This window comes from Mauremys mutica, chromosome 2, assembly GCF_020497125.1.
Source record: "Mauremys mutica isolate MM-2020 ecotype Southern chromosome 2, ASM2049712v1, whole genome shotgun sequence".
Taxonomy (NCBI): domain Eukaryota; kingdom Metazoa; phylum Chordata; order Testudines; family Geoemydidae; genus Mauremys; species Mauremys mutica.
The window spans coordinates 298,213,270-298,232,724 of record NC_059073.1 but is presented as its reverse complement, the minus strand read 5'-3'; the positions used below and the strand labels follow the sequence as shown (position 1 = coordinate 298,232,724).

The window sequence follows — 19,455 nt, the reverse complement described above, 5'->3', positions numbered from 1 at the left end:
TGTGACACTGGTTTAATGCAGTTTAGGTGGCATGTGGGGCTGTGAGTGATTCATGGTGCTGCTGTCCTAGTGTGGCTGCACAAAAAGGCCTCAGACCTTACAGCTCTGTCTGTCCGGCCATCTGCTCTTTTGTCAGACTCCCAGGTGAGCCCCAACTGCTTCCAGTGGGAGCCCCCACTTAACCCCCACCTCACCCCCCCGTCCTTTGTTCCCAAGCGGGGGAGATGCAGCTCCGTCCCCCAGCGGAGCAGGGGGTAGGTGGGTCCCAATCAATGGTTGCTGGGTGTGAAAGTCCCATTGTCTCCTCAAGAGCTCCATCGATGAGGGGCCTACGGTCCCGGGCAGGTAGGCGCCGTTCCCACCTGTGTCTCAGCCTGCCCCGAGAGCAGACAGACCTTTCCCACCCCCAGGTAACAAGGCAGCATGTAGAGGAAACTGAGGCACACACAGGCATCATGAAAATATTACAAAGAATTCCCACATCCAGCCCCCTACCCCACCCCACCCCAGGGGGGCAGATCTCAGTGCTGGGGGGGGAGCCCTGTGTGACCAGCCTCCTGCCCCACCCCAGGGGGGCAGATCTCAGCACTGGGGGGAGCCCTGTGTGACCAGCCCCCCCCACCCCAGGGGGGCAGATCTCAGCCCTGGGGGGGAGCCCTGTGTGACCAGCCCCCCCACCCCAGGGGGCAGATCTCAGCCCTGGGGGGGAGCCCTGTGTGACCAGCCTCCTGCCCCACCCCAGGGGGGCAGATCTCAGTGCTGGGGGGGAGCTCTGTGTGACCAGCCCCCCCACCCCACTCCAGGGGGGCAGATCTCAGCCCTGGGGGGGAGCCCTGTGTGACCAGCCCCCCCACCCCAGGGGGCAGATCTCAGCCCTGGGGGGGAGCCCTGTGTGACCAGCCCCCCCACCCCAGGGGGGCAGATCTCAGCCCTGGGGGGGAGCCCTGTGTGACCAGCCTCCTGCCCCACCCCAGGGGGGCAGATCTCAGTGCTGGGGGGGAGCTCTGTGTGACCAGCCCCCCCACCCCACTCCAGGGGGGCAGATCTCAGCCCTGGGGGGGGAGCTCTGTGTGACCACCCCACCCCGCCCCACCCCACCCCACCCCAGGGGGCAGATCTCAGCCCTGGGGGGGGGGAGCTCTGTGTGACCAGCCCGCCCCGCCCCGCCCCGCCCCAGGGGGCAGATCTCAGCGCTGGGGGGGAGCCCTGTGTGACCAGCCCCCCCCCAGGGGGCAGATCTCAGCCCTGCGGGAGCCTCTCTCGGCAGCCTGGCCTGCAGGGAGGAGCTGTTCTGTTGCTGCCCAGCTCCCTGCTGTGCTTTGGACTTTGTCCTGCCTTGGCCAGAGCTGCTGGGGGGGGGGTAGCCTGGGGGGGGCAGGGCTGCCTGGGCCCGGCCCTGCCTGGGTTGATGAGCACCAGCTGGGCACCCAGAGCCAGCCAGCCCAGGGCTCCCTCAGTGGCTGCCTGGACCCTTGACAGCTGCCCCCACCCAGGAATCATTAACAAGCCCCTGGATCGCTCTTAACCCAGCGCAGGTGCGGCCTGGCTCCCCTCCCTGCCCCGTGGCGACTGAGAGCTGCTGGGACCCAGGCCTGGCAGGATGGGGAGGGGCTGCCCCCTTCTCCTCCTCGGGCTCCTGCTGCAGCTCCAGGCTCCCTGTGCCGGGCAGGCCGGGGGGGCAGGTGAGTTCACGGCTGCCCCTGGCCAATGCTCTGGGCTCCCCCCCCCCCGCCTAGGAGCAAACAAAGGGGGAAATGCAGCTGTCCCCTGGCCCGGCCTGGCCCCCCGGGAGGTGTCTGCAGCTCGGCCTGGGGGGGCCCCAGCACAGGTGCTGTCTGTAGCAAAGGGGGGCTCTGCCCCCACCCCCGGACTGGCTCCAGGGCTGCCGGGTGGTGACCTTGCTGGGGTGGTGCCAGGTGGAGGTGGGCACTGCCCTGATGGCAGAACTAGAGGGCTGCTGTGTGCCAGGCTGAGCCACACGGCGGTAAAAGCCCAGCTGCACCCCGGGGAGACGAGGCCCCAGCGGCCGGCACTGCCAGGGACCTGCCAGGGACTCCTGCACCCGGCCAGCTGAGCCCCCCCCCCCACCCCCATCAATCCCTCCAATGGGGGTGACCCTCCGGCTGCCCAACCCCCTTGTATTCCAGGGTCCAGCGCACCCCCCTGGTCAGCAGCATCCAGCCCCACACCTCAGACCTGGGCTAAACGCACTGAGACGCCCGCAGGGACTGGCACCCCCACTGCGGGGGCCACAGCACCAGGTATGGCCCAACTCCACTGCAGGGCCTGCTTTGGCCCTGGCCCCTTGATCACTCGCCCAGCCCCCTGCCCTGCCGGTGCCCCCCAACCCTGACCCGCAGCCCCCTGCCCATCCAGCCCAGCCCTGCCGGTGCCCCCCAACCCTGAGCCGCAGCCCCTGCTAGCCCAGCCCAGCCCTGCCGGTGCCCCCCAACCCTGAGCCGCAGCCCCTGCTAGCCCAGCCCAGCCCTGCCGGTGCCCCCCAACCCTGAGCCGCAGCCCCTGCTAGCCCAGTCCTGCCCTGCCGGTGCCCCCCAACCCTGAGCCGCAGCCCCTGCTAGCCCAGTCCTGCCCTGCCGGTGCCCCCCAACCCTGAGCCGCAGCCCCTGCTAGCCCAGCCCTGCCCCGCCGGTGCCCCTCACTCCTGACCCGCAGCCCCTGCTAGCCCAGTCCTGCCCCGCCGGTGCCCCTCACTCCTGACCCGCAGCCCCTGCTATACCAGTGCTGTGTCGCTCCTCCTGCCCTGGGTACCTGCTGTTCAGGCTCCTCCCAGGTCTGAGTCTCAGCTCAGGTTTGTTCACTCTTGCGGGGGCTGTTCCCCCAGATGAGCCCAGCTGTGGCAGTGGGCAGCCCTGCCCCCCTTGGAGCACCTGCGAGTCCTGGGCTGGGCACTTCTCCTGCCGCTGCGCCCTGGGCTTCTATCTCAGCCGGACCATGGGCTGTGTGCCAGGTAAGGGGGCTGCTCCCCTGGGCCTGGGGGGGGGGGGTGTCCCATGCCCCATGCCCCATCCCCTGCCATTGCTGCATGGGGGTACCTGCCCCATCACACCGAGCAGACCTGCCTGGCCCTGGTGATGCCCAGTGTGGGGGAGGGGCCCAGGGCTGGCGCTGGCTCCCTGTCTCCTTCTCACCCCATAGCCAGGAGGCTCCCACTGGGGCCCTGGTCTCCGTTCTGCCTGTGAGTCCCCCATGTCCCACGCTGACCCCCCTGGGGCCCCTGCTGGCAGAGGGGGGCTCCGGGACAAGGGAGCAGCCCCGTGGGCTGGGCTGGGGCCGTGGGGGGTGGCTGGGCTGAAGGGAGGAGCATATAGTGGGGGGGAGGGGGGGTCCTCTTGTGCCTGGGCTCCGTTCAGGGCAGGGAGGGAGTCTGGCTGGGGGTCCCCCGTGGGCAGCCCCTGGCCCTGCCGGCTCTGAGGCCCCTTGTCCCGTCTCCCCCCTGCCTCCTGCGTGTTTGAAGCCAGGACGTTCCCGGGGCGCCTCTCCCTGCGGGCCCCCGGCCCGGCACCCCCGAGCCCGCTGCCACCTGCCGACCTGCGCAGGGTCGTCGCCCAGCTGGAGAGCCTGGTAAGGGGGGGGGGGAGAGTCTGACACCCGCTGGTGGGCAGTGGGTGCTGGGAGTGGGGCCCTGGGGGGGGCATTGGGGGTGGGGGGTGGGCTGGGGTGGGAAGGGGAACTCCTTGGGGAACAGCTGGTGCCCCCTCCCCTCGGCCTGACCAAACTGCATCACAACCCCCTGCCCAACCCTGGAGCCCTCACACCCCCCTGCACCCCAACCTCAGAGCCCTCACCCCCTCCTGCACCCCCCACCCCAGAGCCCTCACACCCCCTGCACCCCCCACCCCGGAGCCCTCACCCCCTCTCCCCAGCCCCACCCCGGAGCCCTCACACCCCCTGCACCCCAACCTCAGAGCCCTCACCCCCTCCCGCACCCTGAACCCCCCACCCTGGAGCCCTCACCCCCTCCTGAACCCCCCACCCTGGAGCCCTCACACCCTCCTGTACCCCAAACTCATCCCCTACCGCACCCTGAACCCCCCCACCCCGGAGCCCTCACCCCCTCCCGCACCCTGAACCCCCCCACCCTGGAGCCCTCACCCCCTGCACCCCAACCTCAGAGCCCTCACCCCCCCACTCCCGGTTCACCCCCCACCCCGGAGCCCTCACACCCCCTGCACCCCAACCTCAGAGCCCTCACCGCCTCCTGTACCCCAAACTCATCCCCTGCCCCACCCCGGAGCCCTCACACCCCCTGCACCCTGAACTCCCCCACCCCAGAGCCCTCACCCCCTCCTGCACCCTGAACCCCCCACCCCAGAGCCCTCACACCCCCTGCACCCCAACCTCATCCCCACCCCCATCCAGAGCTCTCACCCCCTCCTGCATACTGAACCCCCCCACCCTGGAGCCCTCACCCCCTCCTGCATACTGAACCCCCCCACCCTGGAGCCCTCACCCCCTCCTGCATACTGAACTCCCCACCTCCCACCCCGGAGCCCTCACACCCCCTGCACCCCAACCTCAGAGCCCTCACCCCCTCACCCCCTCCTGAACCCCCCCACCCTGGAGCCCTCACACCCCCTGCACCCCCACCCCAGAGCCCTCACCCCCTCCTGAACCCCCCCACCCCAGAGCCCTCACCCCCTCTCCCCAGCCCCACCCCGGAGCCCTCACACCCCCTGCACCCCAACCTCAGAGCCCTCACCCCCTCCTACATACTGAACTCCCCACCTCCCACCCTGGAGCCCTCACCCCCTACCCCAGCCTGGAGTCCCCTCCTGTGCCCTGAACTGATCCCTGGTCCCACCCCAGACCCCGCACCCCTGAGCCAGGGACTGGGGGGGGGCGTGGCAGCAACAGAGGGAGGGGCGGGGCCTCGGGGAAGGGGAAGGGGGTTGGGTTTTGTGCAAGTAGAAAGTTGGCAACCCTCCCCTGGGGGCTCCCCGCCCCCCACCTGGGCATGTGCGGGGGGGGGTTCCAGGGCAGGGCTGGCCCCAGGCATGTGCGGGGGGGTGTTCCAGGGCAGGGCTGGCCCAAAGCCCCCCTCTGCCCGGGGGGGCCATGCTCCGTGCAGCCCCCGGCTCTGGTTTCTCTCCTCAGGGGGCTGGGGGGGCCCCGCACACCAGCCCCTCACCCAGCCCCCTGTGTCTGCCCCCAGTTCCAGCCTATCCTGGGGCAATTGGACGCTTATCTGTCCTCGTCCGTCCTGGACCTGCAGTGAGTGTGGGGCTGGCCCGGGGGGGCTGGCTGCCATGGGGGGGGGGGGGGGGGAGGGAGCTGGAGCTTGCTGGGTAACCTGGGAAGGGCTGTTGGGGGGGTGGGAGCGGGGCGCTGGCTGGGGGGGGCGGGTTATGGGTAACCTGGGAAGGGCTGTGGGGGGGGGGGAGCGGGGCGCTGGCCGGAGGGGGGGGTTACGGGTAACCTGGGAAGGGCTGTCGGGGGGGGGGGGAGATGGGGCGCTGGCCGGGGGGGGGGTTATGGGTAACCTGGGAAGGGCTGTCGGGGGGGAGGGGAGGGGAGAAAACCGGAGCTGGCCGTGGGGGGTAAACGCGGAAGGGCGGCCGAGGGGGGGAGCGGGGCGCTGGGCGGAGGGGGGGGTTATGGGTAACCTGGGAAGGGCTGTCGGGGGGGGGAGAAGGGGCGCTGGCCGGAGGGGGGGGTTACGGGTAACCTGGGAAGGGCTGTCGGGGGGGGGGGGGGGAGATGGGGCGCTGGCGGGGGGGGGTTACGGGTAACCTGGGAAGGGCGCGGGGGGGGGGCGATGGGGCGCTGGCCGGGGGGGGGTTATGGGTAACCTGGGAAGGGCTGTCGGGGGGGAGGGGAGGAATGGGGTGCTGGCCGGGGGGGTAACCTGGGAAGGGCTGTCGGGGGGAGGGGAGGAATGGGGTGCTGGCCGGGGGGGGTAACCTGGGAAGGGCGGCCGGGGGGGGCGCTGGCTTTGCATGCGGCTGGCCGGGGGGGCCCCGCTCGGCCGGGTGCTGCCTGGCCCGGGCGCTGACCGGAGGCGCGGGCCCCCCCAGGCCGCACAGCCAGGCGGTGACCGTCCTGCACAGCTTCTCGGCGCGCTCGTCCGTCACGGCCCGGCAGGTGGACGGGGCCATCGCGGGGTTCTGGGCGCGGTGCCAGGCCAGCGACCCGGCCTGCAGCTTCCTGCGGGACACCGTCTCCTACCAGAGTGAGCGGGGGGGGGCTCTCCTGGGCGGGGCCCCGGGCAAGGAGGGGGGATGGACCCCTGCCCCCAAAGGAGACGTGCCCGGGGAGCGTGGCCCCCAAATCCCTGCTCCGCTCCCTCCTCTCCCTGCAGCCTGGGGCGGGAGGCACCCAGCTGTGCCCCCCCCACGGCCCTAGGGGGTTCAGGCCCGTTGGGGGGCTCTGACTGGGCGGCGGGGGAGGGGTGGCTCTGTCATGGACTCCCAGGCCCCGTCTCTCGGCTCCATACGGTCTTGGGGAGGAACCTCCCTCAGGGTGACAGCCCTTCTCGGGGGGCCGCTCTCCTGGGGGTCAGGCCCTCGGGCTCCACCGCCTCCTGGGACCGCACCTCCCTGAGCCTCCAGCAGCCAGGCTCTGCCAGGGGCCCCCGATCCCCCCGGCCCCCCCAAGGGAGCGATGCCCCCCCGATCTCCCCCCCGATCCCCCCTCCCCGAGGGAGCGATGCCCCCCCGATCCCCCCTCCCTGAGGGAGCGATGCCCCCCGATCTCCCTGCCCCCTCCCAGAGGGAGCGATGCCCCCCCGATCTCTCAGCGACTCTCAGCCAGCGTGACCCGGGGGTCACTGAGCGTCTGACCCCGGCCCAGGCAGTTCTCGGGGCCTCGGCCGGGCCAGTCTCAGCCCTGGGCAGCTGGGTTTGGCCCCGTCCCCATGGGCTCAGGCTGCTCCTGGTCCCAGCCCAGCCCCTATCCCCTCCCCCACCAGCCCCTCCTCCGCCCTTTGTCTCCTACCCCAGGGCCCCCTCGCCTCGGCCCTTTGTCCCCCTCTGGCCAGAACCGGCTGCTCCTGAGCTGGGGGGGGGGCCTCCCTGTCACCAGTCGCTGGGTCCCCACCAGTCACTGGCTGCTCTTTGCGGTCACACCTGGTCCCCTGCAACAGCAACCCCCCCACCCCCTCCTCACACACGCAGCACACGGGGAAACGGAGGCACGCACAGCTCTCATACAAAGCCTCAAGAAAATTCCCCACTTCATGGCAGAGCGGGGTGGGGGTGGCTGGCACGGAGCTGGGCAGGGTGTCTCTGGAGGGGCTCAGGCTGGGCATGGGTGGGAGGTGGCTCTGGGGGTGGCTGTGGCAGGGCTGGGAGGCCTCTGGGGGGGACTCTGACCAGGCTGTGTTCTCTCCCCCCCCCACGTCCAGGCCTGAGTCTCTGTGAGCTGCAGCCCTGCGACCCCGTCTCCACAGCCTGCGTGTTCCAGGACGGGCTGGCCCAGTGCCCCTGCCGGCCGGGATACCACCCCGGCCCCGCCCCCGGCCCCACCATGGGCCGTGCCTGCACAGGTCGGGCAGGGGGCTCCGTGGGGCCGGCTGGGTGGGGGAGGGGAAGGCTTTTAGCAGGGTGGGAAAGTGGCGCTTCTCCCCCCCCCCCCCCGGGGCCCAACCCCCTGCCAAGGGCCGGAGTACCAGGGGCTGGGCAGGGAGCAGCTTCCAGAGCTCGGCACCTGGGTCCCTGCCCGGGCCCAGCGGCTCCAGGCTGACCTGCTACAGGAGGCGCAGCGTGAGCCAGGCTGTCCCCAGAGCGGAGCCCCATTGACCCAGGCAGCCACACGCCCAGCCAGTGTCCCCCGTGCCAGGCTGGGGGATGGGGCACGGGCAGGGGTGCTGCCCTGGGGCTGCGGTCTCAGTCCCTGTGCCAGGCTGGGGGATGGGGCACGGGCAGGGGTGCTGCCCTGGGGCTGCGGTCTCAGTCCCTGTGCCAGGCTGGGGGATGGGGCACGGGCAGGGGTGCTGCCCTGGGGCTGCGGTCTCAGTCCCCATGCCAGGCTGGGGAGATGACAAGCAGTTCTGCAGAAAAGGACCTAGGGGTTACAGTGGACGAGAAGCTGGATATGAGTCAGCAGTGTGCCCTTGTTGCCAAGAAGGCTAATGGCATTTTGGGCTGTATAAGTAGAGGCATTGCCAGCAGATTGAGGGACGTGATCATTCCCCTCTATTCGACATTGGTGAGGCCTCATCTGGAGAACTGTGTCCAGTTTTGGGCCCCACACTACAAGAAGGATGTGGATAAATTGGAAAGAGTCCAGCGGAGGGCAACAAAAATGATTAGGGGGCTGGAGCACATGACTTATGAGGAGAGGCTGAGGGAACTGGGATTGTTTAGCCTGCAGAAGAGAAGAATGAGGGGGGATTTGATAGCTGCTTTCAACTACCTGAAAGGGGGTTCCAAAGAGGATGGATCTAGACTGTTCTCAGTGGTGGCAGATGACAGAACAAGGAGTAATGGTCTCAAGTTGCAGTGGGGGAGGTCTAGGTTGGATATTAGGAAAAACTTTTTCACTAGGAGGGTGGTGAAGCACTGGAATGGGTTCCCCAGGGAGGTGGTGGAATCTCCTTCATTGGAGGTTTTTCAGGCCCGGCTTGACAAAGCCCTGGCTGGGATGATTTAGTTGGGGATTGGTCCTGCTTTGAGCAGGGGGTTGGACTAGATGCCTCCTGAGGTCCCTTCCAACCCTGATATTCTATGATGGGGCACGGGCAGGGGTGCTGCCCTGGCACTGGTCTCGGTCCCCATGCCAGGCAGGGGGGATGGGGCACGGGCAGGGGTGCTGCCCTGGCACTGGTCTCGGTCCCCATGCCAGGCAGGGGGGATGGGGCACGGGCAGGGGTGCTGCCCCGGCACTGGTCTCGGTCCCCATGCCAGGCAGGGGGGATGGGGCACGGGCAGGGGTGCTGCCCCGGCACTGGTCTCGGTCCCCATGCCAGGCAGGGGGGATGGGGCACGGGCAGGGGTGCTGCCCTGGCACTGGTCTCGGTCCCCATGCCAGGCAGGGGGGATGGGGCACGGGCAGGGGTGCTGCCCTGGCACTGTGGTCTCGGTCCCCATGCCAGGCAGGGGGGATGGGGCACGGGCAGGGGTGCTGCCCTGGCACTGGTCTCGGTCCCCATGCCAGGCAGGGGGGATGGGGCACGGGCAGGGGTGCTGCCCTGGCACTGTGGTCTCGGTCCCCATGCCAGGCAGGGGGGATGGGGCACGGGCAGGGGTGCTGCCCTGGCACTGTGGTCTCGGTCCCCATGCCAGGCAGGGGGGATGGGGCACGGGCAGGGGTGCTGCCCTGGCACTGTGGTCTCGGTCCCCATGCCAGGCAGGGGGGATGGGGCACGGGCAGGGGTGCTGCCCTGGCACTGTGGTCTCGGTCCCCATGCCAGGCAGGGGGGATGGGGCACGGGCAGGGGTGCTGCCCTGGCACTGGTCTCGGTCCCCATGCCAGGCAGGGGGGATGGGGCACGGGCAGGGGTGCTGCCCTGGCACTGGTCTCGGTCCCCATGCCATGCCAGGCAGGGGGGATGGGGCACGGGCAGGGGTGCTGCCCTGGCACTGGTCTCGGTCCCCATGCCAGGCAGGGGGGATGGGGCACGGGCAGGGGTGCTGCCCTGGCACTGTGGTCTCGGTCCCCATGCCAGGCTGTCCCCAGCTGGGTCTGGAAAGCGGCCAGAGCCTTGCCCAGCCTGCGGGCATCTCACTGTGTCTCTCCCCCTGCAGCCTGTGGCAGCGGGTTCTGGCTGCGGGATGGCGTCTGTGCCAGGTGAGCTCTGGCATCCCACGGGAGGCTGCTCGCGGCCAGGGAAGCGCCCATGCCCTGGGATCAGCCACTGTGCATTGGCTGGTGCCGTGCAGCTGGGGGCATCGGCTCCTGGCTGAGCCCCTCGTCGGGGACCTGGTGCCACCCCGGGGGCCTCAGGTCCCCCATGGCTCTGCCAGCGGCTGCCTGTGTGGCAGGGGCAGGCGGCCTAGTGGCTGGAGCCACATGGCCTTTGCAGACACTCCCTGTATATGTGGGGAGTGGGGGGGTTACCCTTGGGTTTGGGGGGCCCCCTGGCAGGCAGCCTGGTCTATGGGGCTGGGGGGGCAGAGGGCGGGTGAGGCTGGGCAGGGTTTGCTGCCGGGACACGCGCTGAACCCCGGTCTCGGTCTCTGCAGGTGCCCGTTTGGCTTTGGTGGCTTCCAGTGTGAGGAGCGTGAGTGTCCGTGTGGGGCAGGGCCCACGTGGGGCTGGGGCTGCTCAGCCTGGCCAGTCCGCCCCAGCAGAGCCCCAGAGCAGCAGCAGCTGGGGGGTGCAGGGGAGGATGTGGCTCTGATCCCAGCTGGCAGGGCCCTGGGACGGCAGGGGGAGGGGGGCTGTGCTGGGCCCGGGGCAGCGTGTGGTGCTGGGGGGCAGCCCCATGGCGGGCGCCGGCCCTGCTGACGGCTCTCTCCCCACAGCCTTCCTGCTGGCGCTGGTTGGGGTGTCCTGTGCTGGGGGCGTCCTGCTGCTGCTGATGGTGCTGCTGCTCCTGGGGTAAGGCGGCTGCCACGCAAACACCCCCTGGTGCCCCTCCCTCCCCACCCAGGGCGAGGGGAGCCAGGGCTGCGGGTCGGGAGTGGGGGGCGCTGGCAGAGCTGTGGGGAGAGCCTGGGGCTGGGATATGGGCTGCGGGTTGGGAGTGGGGGGCACTGGCAGAGCTGGGGGGGGGGATGGGACGGGGGAGAGCCTGGGGCTGGGATATGGGCTGCGGGTCGGGAGTGGGGGGGCACTGGCAGAGCTGGGGGGGGTGGGGGATGGGACGGGGGAGAGCCTGGGGCTGGGATATGGGCTGCGGGTCGGGAGTGGGGGGGCACTGGCAGAGCTGGGGGGTGGGGGATGGGACGGGGGAGAGCCTGGGGCTGGGATATGGGCTGCGGGTCGGGAGTGGGGGGCGCTGGCAGAGCTGCTGGCTCTGGTGTGGAGCAGCCACTAGAGGGCACCAGCCCCCAGGCCAAGGTGCAGCCTGACTCCTGTGCGGGGGTGAGGCTGTTCCCCTCCCCCCTGCCACCTGGCTCAGAGCATGGGGGTGGGGGAGTCGGGGGTGCAGGGTGGGGGTGGGGTGGCGGGGGGCAGTGCATGAGGGAGCAGGGCAATGGGGGACAGGGCATGGGGGGGCAGTGTTCCTGTGGGGTGCAGGGTGGGGGTGGGGGAGTCGGGGGTGCAGGGGGTGGTGGGGGTTTGGGGGCTGCCCTTGGGGGTGGCGGGGGCAGTGCATGAGGGAGCAGGGCAATGGGGGACAGGGCATGGGGGGGCAGTGTTCCTGTGGGGTGCAGGGTGGGGGTGGGGGAGTCGGGGGTGCAGGGTGGGGGTGGGGTGGCGGGGGGCAGTGCATGAGGGAGCAGGGCAATGGGGGACAGGGCATGGGGGGGCAGTGTTCCTGTGGGGTGCAGGGTGGGGGTGGGGGAGTCGGGGGTGGTGGGGGTTTGGGGGCTGCCCTTGGGGGTGGCGGGGGCAGTGCATGAGGGAGCAGGGCAATGGGGGACAGGGCATGGGGGGGGCAGTGTTCCTGGGGGGTGCAGGGTGGGGGTGGGGGTGCAGGGGGTGGTGGGGGTTTGGGGGCTGCCCTTGGGGGTGGCGGGGGCAGTGCATGAGGGAGCAGGGCAATGGGGGACAGGGCATGGGGGGGGCAGTGTTCCTGGGGGGTGCAGGGTGGGGGTGGGGGTGCAGGGGGTGGTGGGGGTTTGGGGGCTGCCCTTGGGGGTGGCGGGGGGCAGTGCATGAGGGAGCAGGGCAATGGGGGACAGGGCATGGGGGGGCAGTGTTCCTGTGGGGTGCAGGGTGGGGGTGGGGGAGTCGGGGGTGGTGGGGGTTTGGGGGCTGCCCTTGGGGGTGGCGGGGGCAGTGCATGAGGGAGCAGGGCAATGGGGGACAGGGCATGGGGGGGCAGTGTTCCTGTGGGGTGCAGGGTGGGGGTGGGGGAGTCGGGGGTGCAGGGGGTGGTGGGGGTTTGGGGGCTGCCCTTGGGGGTGGCGGGGGCAGTGCATGAGGGAGCAGGGCAATGGGGGACAGGGCATGGGGGGGCAGTGTTCCTGTGGGGTGCAGGGTGGGGGTGGGGGAGTCGGGGGTGCAGGGTGGGGGTGGGGTGGCGGGGGGCAGTGCATGAGGGAGCAGGGCAATGGGGGACAGGGCATGGGGGGGCAGTGTTCCTGTGGGGTGCAGGGTGGGGGTGGGGGAGTCGGGGGTGGTGGGGGTTTGGGGGCTGCCCTTGGGGGTGGCGGGGGCAGTGCATGAGGGAGCAGGGCAATGGGGAGCCACGGGGGCCGCCGGCAGCCAGGCGGCGGGAGAGGGAGAGAGCCCACACGGCTGACCAGCCCTTCGTGTGTGCCGAGTGCGGCAAAGGATTCAAGAAGCATGGCTTCCTTATCATCCACCAGCGGACCCATTGCCCAGTGCCTGCCGGAGCTAGCGCAGAGCAGGCAGCTGGGCCAGGGAAAGCCACGTGCTGCCCTCCACACCCAGCCCTCGCTCTCGCCAGGGAGTGGCTTGGAGCACAGGGCACGGAGGGAGCGTCTGACCACGGGACGTGCTAGCCACAGGGCTGGGCTGGGCTGGGCTTGCCTGCTGTGTGCTCCACTGCAGGCTGGTGTGACTGGACTCAGCCCCTCCCCGAGCCTTGGGCATTGTGCCCCACACTAACTTCAGTGTGCTCTGAAATAAACCGTTCCCCACACCCTGGCCTGCCTGGCTTTGTGTGTTAGCCTCTGGCCGCCAGAGGACATGACACAGGCCAGGGCCCGGCCTGGCGCACGCCCCACACCAACTCCTGCTGACAGCTGACCCTGCGTAAGGACTCAGTAGGGTTGCCAGGCTGGGTCGAAAAGGGACCCTGCTGACTGGGCTGTTAAACATCCGGCTGGCGGTGGAGTGGGGCTAAGGCAGGCTCCCTGCCTGCCCTGGCTCTGCGTGGCTCCCGGAAGCGGCCAGCACGTTCCTGTGGCCCCTAGGCACAAGGGTAGCCAGGGAGGCTCTGCGCACTGCTCCCACCACGAACGCTGGCTCCGCAGCTCCCATTGGCCAGCTGCTTCCGGGAGCTGCACAGAGCCAGGGCAGGCAGGGAACCGACCTTAGCCCCACTGCACAGCTGACTGGGAACCTGTAACAATGCTGGTTCTGGCGGGGCCCAACTGAGGTGCCAGTTCAGGACCAATTGCTTAAACAGGGCAGTTACAGCCCTAGGCTGGGGTTTCTCCACCTCTAAGGCACCAAACCAGCCAGACAGAGAGGACTTGGGTCTCACCCCACTGGCTAACCACAAGTCACACAAGCAATTCCCTTAGACACTCCAGTCTCCCAGTATCACCACCAGTACACTCGTCCTGGGGATGAATGGTTATGAAAACGAACACCCCAGTAAAAGAAAAAAGGTTCTCCCGATCCCAAAGGACCAAGCCCCAGAGCCATATACAAGTCAGATCTTACCCACAAATCACGCTGTTGCCAATCCTCTAAAATCTAAAGGTTTATTCATAAAGGGGAAAAGATATAGCTGAGAGCTAGAATTGGTTAAATGGAATCAATTACATACAGTGATGGCAAAGTTCTTAGTTCAGGCTTGTAGCGGTGATGGGAGTAAACTGCAGGTTCAAATCAAGTCTCTGGAACATCCCCCGCTGGGATGGGTCATTCAGTCCCTTGTGTAGAGCTTCAGTTTGTAGCAAAGTCCCTCCAGAGGTAAGATGCAGGATTGAAGACAAGATGGAGATGAGGCATCAGCCTTATATAGACTTTTCCAGGTGTAAGAACCTCTTTGTCCTTACTGTGGAAAATTACAGCAAAATGGAGTCTGGAGTCACATGGGCCAGTCCCTGTACTTTGCTGAGTCACAAGGCGTATCTGCCTTCTTTCCATGGGTCAATTGTGTAGCTGATGGTCCTTAATGGGCCATCAAGCAGGCTAGGCAGAGCTGACACCAACTTGTCTGGGGTGTCACCCAGAAGCAGAGCACAAGTTTGAAATACAGACAGGACAGAGCCAATACTCATAACTTCAGCTACAAAATGATACACACACCCAGACAGCATAATCCTAACCAGCAACCCAGAGCCTGGTCTTAGACACCTCATTTGACCCCCTTTACACAAGATTTGGTGCCACTACAGGACTTTGTTGCAGCCATGTTCTATGTGCTCCCAGTTCAAATCAATAACTTGACAGAGCCGCCTGAGGTAAGCGCCACATAGCTGGAGCCTGCACTCTGAACCCCCTTCCGCCCCCTAACTCCCTCCCAGAGTCCACACCCCCTCCCCCAGCCCTGAGCCCCCTCCTGCATCCAAACTCCCTCCTGGAGCCCGCACCCCCTCCCACACCTCAACCCCCTGCCCTGAGCCTGCTCCCACACTCGGAACCCCTCGGCTCCAGCCCAGAGCCCCCTCCTACACCCCAAACCTCTCATCCCCAGCCCCACCACAGAGCCGCACCCCCAGCCGGAGCCCTCACCCCAACCCCCAGCCCAGTGAGGGTGAGTGAGCAACGGAGGGGGGATGGAGTGAGTGGGGGTGGGGCCAGGGGCGGGGCCTCGGAGAAGGGGCATGGGATGGGGCAAGGGTGTTGGGCTTTGTGTGATTAGAGAGTTGGCAGCCCCTGGTCCCCTCCTCCACAGGGTGAGCTCCTGCCTCAGTGTCTCCTGACTGAAGATCTCTGCTTGCGCCTTCCCCTCGGAGCGCCTGGGGGCAGGGCCCGTGGGAGCTGGCAGCAGCTCGGTGGCGCAGGCGGCGTTCAGAGGTGGGGTTAATCGAGAAGCAAGAAACCCACGAGTGGGAGCCGAGGCAAAACATACTGGGGGTGGGGTCCGGGTCTCCGTATCGCCCTGGTGCCCTGCCCATGTGCTCCCCCACCCCCCACCCAACTTTCTAATGGCAGAAAACCGAAGAACCTGGCTCTGCCCCCTGCCCGCCCCTGCCCACTCCTCTCCCGGGAGGGGACTGAGCTGCTGCCTGCAGAGCCAGGCTGGGAGGAGCTGCCATCAGGGCACAGCGAGGGGCCAGGGCTGGGGCAATCAGGGCTCAGTGGTGGAGGGCCAGGAGCCCACCTCTTGGAGCCAGCTCCAGAAGCCAGCCATTGCTGCTGCTCTTCCTGCCCCCTGGCAGAGGCTGGTTACTGCTGCCAGCTTCCCTTCTCAACGAGACGTGTAGTCGAAAACCAGACACCTGGCAACCTAAACCTGGCCCCACTCTTAAAGGGGGGCAGGGGAGGCTTTGCCAGGCACCTGTGTCTGCCCTGCCAGAGGGGCCGGGGTGCTGCCCAGAGCTGTGCCCACCATCAGCCCCGTGCTACGGGGACTGGCCCTGGCCGTGGGGGGAGAGGTGCAGTACTCGCCTGTCCTGAGCCCCCGGCCATGGCAGCATTGCCCCTGCCCTCCTCCCCCACAGCGTCATCTCTGCTGCTTGGGGGGCTGGGCAGAGGACTGTGGAGCCAGCCAGGGACACCCCAGGAAGTAACTGGGCAGCCAGGAGCCAGCGAGCGTCTCTGCCCCGGCCCGGGGCTGCACTCGCCGGCCAGCGGGGGCTGCTGTGCTGCCCTCCCCAGCATGCAGCGGCTGGAGTTCGGTTCCCAGGAGCCACAGCCCCATCCTCGCTCTGAGCCCAGACCTGGCACAAGCCTGCTCCGGGCTGTGTCTGCCTGGGCCCCTCACCATGCCCCGGAGCTTGTCCTGGGGACCCTGGGAGGCTCCCATGGCAGCAGGGGAATGAGGGAGCCTGGTCCTGGCGCCGGGCTGGGTCATGGGAGATGCAGAAAACTCCCAGCAAGGGGCTGCAGCTGCCCCCACCCCCATCTGTGTCTGGCTGGGGCTGGGGCTGGCCCCGGCTGCGTGGGGGTCAGCGCTGGGAGGAGCTGGAGCTGGCCAGATGTGTGTGTTTCGGGGGCAGTTTGTGCTGCATTTGCTTCCAGTCTGGTTCCAGTGATGGGGGCTGGTGTCTCCCCGGCTGGGGCTGCAGGACCATCACCACCCAGCCAGCTGGGAGCAGGGCACTGAGCCGGGGAGGAGCCGTCTGTGCCTCGTGGCTGAGGGGAAGCCGTTCTTCTCGGGCCGAGCCAGCTGCTCTGCGGGGCCTGGTGCAGGAATTCCACAAGGCAGGTTCATCACACCCAGCCAGACGCCCCGTCCATCAGGGCCCCGTTCCCGGCTCGGCTGCCCTTAGCGCCAGGGGGCCGGGCGGACCTGCAGGCTCTATGGACAGGGAGAGATGGGTGGGATTCCTGGGAGGGCGGCATGGGGAGATTGGCTCTGAGGCTGCAGGACATGCAGCCCTGGGGTGAGGTGACACCACTTCCTCCGGTATCAGCTTTGGCCGGGTCGGTTCCCCACAGGCAGGGCCAGACCTCCGGCCCAGGCAGGGAGCAGGAGTCCCAAAGCTGGGTGGCTGCCCAGGGCCTGGTGCACAATCTGAATTCCCAGGGGCTGGGCTAGGGAGAGCTCTGGAGTGAGCAGGGCCGGGGGGCTGGGCTGGGGGGGGGGTCTAGCTGTCAAGCAGGCTGGGGGGTTCATTGCACGCTCACCCTGATGAACAGTGGGACTGGTATTTGCTTTGCAGCCCATGTCCCGTTCGCCCTGCCGGGAGCCACGGTGGCCATCGCGCTGCCGGAGAATGAGAACTCCCAGCTGGCCACGGTGGGGCAGGGTGGGTTATGGCTGCAGCACAGGGTCTGCACCCCCAGCGTTGGAACCATCTCCGGTCGCTCGTCACCGTGCCAGACCCCCAGGGGGTCTCGCTCTTCCCCCAGCGTGGGTCACGTTGCCTCACTGGCCCTCTGGGCCTGCAGCCCCCCCCCCCCCCATGGGCTCCGGGCAGCGACTCCCACGGACACAGCCCGAGGGAGACTTGTGCAATCTTGAGGAGCAAGGCACCTGGGCCAGTGTCCGCAGGGGTCCGCAGCCAGCGCGGGCACAGCCGGGTTCACTCATTAGCTGGCGCCCGGCCTAGGGGCCCGTCGGGCAGCCCAGGGCAGTGAAGGGTGAAGCAGGGTCCGTCCTGGCCAGCCCAGAGCCCAGCCCGGCTGTGGGGAACCCTCGGGTCCGGCTCTGTTACCCGCACACCCTAGGGCCCCCATCTACCCTTCTGGGGGTCACGGTACGAGCAGTGGGGAGCTGGAGCCGGTTCCCAAGAACCGGTTGCTAAAATCAGACCCCCGTGGAGAACCGGTTGTTAAAGGGCCGGGGGGGGCAAAGAACTCTGGGCCGCGGGCCGGACCGTCCTGTTGCTCCCAGGAGTCCCAGCTGGGGAGGCTGAGGCTCCCCCGGCCCCTCCCCCGCTCCCCCCCAGCTGCAGCGGTGCCAGCCGCCGGCACCAGCTGGGCAGCTCAGCTGAGCTCCTGAGTGGTCCTGCTGGTTTGAGCTGTGGGCAAGGGAAGGGGGGGCAAGTGGGGCAATTTGCCCCCGGCCCCATGAGTATATCTCCCCCAACCCTGGGCCCGCCCCCACCCCCCCCCCCCCCCTTAAATCAGAACTTTTTATAGGGAACTGGTTATTAAGATTTTGGCAGCTCATCGCTGGGTATGACCCAGTTCATTTAGGCAGCCCCACCCTTTCCCAGCTCCTAGGGCTCAGGGCATCATTTTCTGCGGGTCTGCAGGGCCTTTTCCCAGTGAAAGAGCCTCACACAGTAATACCCTGATCCTCTCTTTATTAACAGTCACCAAAACAGCCTGACCCGCTGAGCCACCAGTGCTCACCGCTCCCAGGAACGCAGAGGAACTTTTCTTGATGGCCAGTCAGGATCAGGCCAGCTGGGGGACTCCAGCTTCTGCACGGTGTCATTGGCAGGGTGTTGAGGTCTGGCAGCTCTGAGCTTCGGGGCTGGGGCCTGGAGCTGGTTCCCAAGAACTTCCTTTTGGACGTCACCCCAGCTTATATAGTGACACCTGAGTCCTGCTTAGCTGCACCTTAACCAGCCATTTCACTAAATGATTCCTAAGCAATTCTCTAACCCATCCTGACATATTGTCAAACAATCCTTTAGCCAATCCTACCCAGCACCTTCATTGATTTACACCTAGCAAAATCAGTTCTGTAACAGCCACACTCACAAACCAGACCGAGACCAGACGGATAAACCATGGAGGAGTAGGGACCATAAAGTCGCAAATACACATCAAGATTTCACACCCACAACTGCTGCTGAGGGATTTCTTGCCAGACAGATTCAATCAAACCCGGTTTTCTTTAGCCACTGAAGCGGTTTCTCTCTCTGGTGGCGGCGGGTGCTGTTAGGACGGGATTGGGATCCGGATTGGGATCGCTTTCCACAGCGCGGTGTGACACTGGTTTAATGCAGTTTAGGTGGCATGTGGGGCTGTGAGTGATTCATGGTGCTGCTGTCCTAGTGTGGCTGCACAAAAAGGCCTCAGACCTTACAGCTCTGTCTGTCCGGCCATCTGCTCTTTTGTCAGACTCCCAGGTGAGCCCCAACTGCTTCCAGTGGGAGCCCCCACTTAACCCCCACCTCACCCCCCCGTCCTTTGTTCCCAAGCGGGGGAGATGCAGCTCCGTCCCCCAGCGGAGCAGGGGGTAGGTGGGTCCCAATCAATGGTTGCTGGGTGTGAAAGTCCCATTGTCTCCTCAAGAGCTCCATCGATGAGGGGCCTACGGTCCCGGGCAGGTAGGCGCCGTTCCCACCTGTGTCTCAGCCTGCCCCGAGAGCAGACAGACCTTTCCCACCCCCAGGTAACAAGGCAGCATGTAGAGGAAACTGAGGCACACACAGGCATCATGAAAATATTACAAAGAATTCCCACATCCAGCCCCCTACCCCACCCCACCCCAGGGGGGCAGATCTCAGTGCTGGGGGGGGAGCCCTGTGTGACCAGCCTCCTGCCCCACCCCAGGGGGGCAGATCTCAGCACTGGGGGGAGCCCTGTGTGACCAGCCCCCCCCACCCCAGGGGGGCAGATCTCAGCCCTGGGGGGGAGCCCTGTGTGACCAGCCCCCCCACCCCAGGGGGCAGATCTCAGCCCTGGGGGGGAGCCCTGTGTGACCAGCCTCCTGCCCCACCCCAGGGGGGCAGATCTCAGTGCTGGGGGGGAGCTCTGTGTGACCAGCCCCCCCACCCCACTCCAGGGGGGCAGATCTCAGCCCTGGGGGGGAGCCCTGTGTGACCAGCCCCCCCACCCCCGGGGGCAGATCTCAGCCCTGGGGGGGAGCCCTGTGTGACCAGCCCCCCCACCCCAGGGGGGCAGATCTCAGCCCTGGGGGGGAGCCCTGTGTGACCAGCCTCCTGCCCCACCCCAGGGGGGCAGATCTCAGTGCTGGGGGGGAGCTCTGTGTGACCAGCCCCCCCACCCCACTCCAGGGGGGCAGATCTCAGCCCTGGGGGGGGAGCTCTGTGTGACCACCCCACCCCGCCCCACCCCACCCCACCCCAGGGGGCAGATCTCAGCCCTGGGGGGGGGGAGCTCTGTGTGACCAGCCCGCCCCGCCCCGCCCCGCCCCAGGGGGCAGATCTCAGCGCTGGG

The 19,455-nt window shown here is 67.7% G+C and overlaps 1 protein-coding gene across 2 annotated transcripts; it reads left to right on the top strand.

Annotated features, from left to right (window-relative positions):
* The first annotated feature begins 1,187 nt into the window (after positions 1-1,187).
* LOC123363416 (protein HEG-like) lies at positions 1,188-10,414 on the top strand. Of its 2 annotated transcripts, none has more exons than XM_045004361.1 (9): positions 1,188-1,535; positions 2,148-2,261; positions 2,843-2,968; positions 3,476-3,582; positions 5,174-5,232; positions 6,036-6,190; positions 7,364-7,504; positions 9,705-9,747; positions 10,143-10,414. In XM_045004361.1, exons 3-9 carry the CDS (start codon positions 2,953-2,955, stop codon positions 10,405-10,407), a joined length of 786 nt encoding a protein of 261 aa, XP_044860296.1. In that variant the 5' UTR covers positions 1,188-1,535; positions 2,148-2,261; positions 2,843-2,952; the 3' UTR covers positions 10,408-10,414. The 2 variants fall into 2 exon arrangements, with proteins under 2 accessions (XP_044860296.1, XP_044860294.1); XM_045004359.1 differs by having other exon boundaries at positions 1,188-1,682.
* Positions 10,415-19,455: the final 9,041 nt, after the last annotated feature.

Coding starts and splice junctions, on each gene's coding strand:
- LOC123363416 (XM_045004359.1), top strand. CDS start 1,601: ATGGGGAGGGGCTGCCCCCTTCTCCTCCTCGGGCTCCTGCTGCAGCTC. Junction 3,583..5,173: donor TCGCCCAGCTGGAGAGCCTG/GTAAGGGGGGGG, acceptor GTCTGCCCCCAG/TTCCAGCCTATCCTGGGGCA. Junction 5,233..6,035: donor TCGTCCGTCCTGGACCTGCA/GTGAGTGTGGGG, acceptor GGGCCCCCCCAG/GCCGCACAGCCAGGCGGTGA.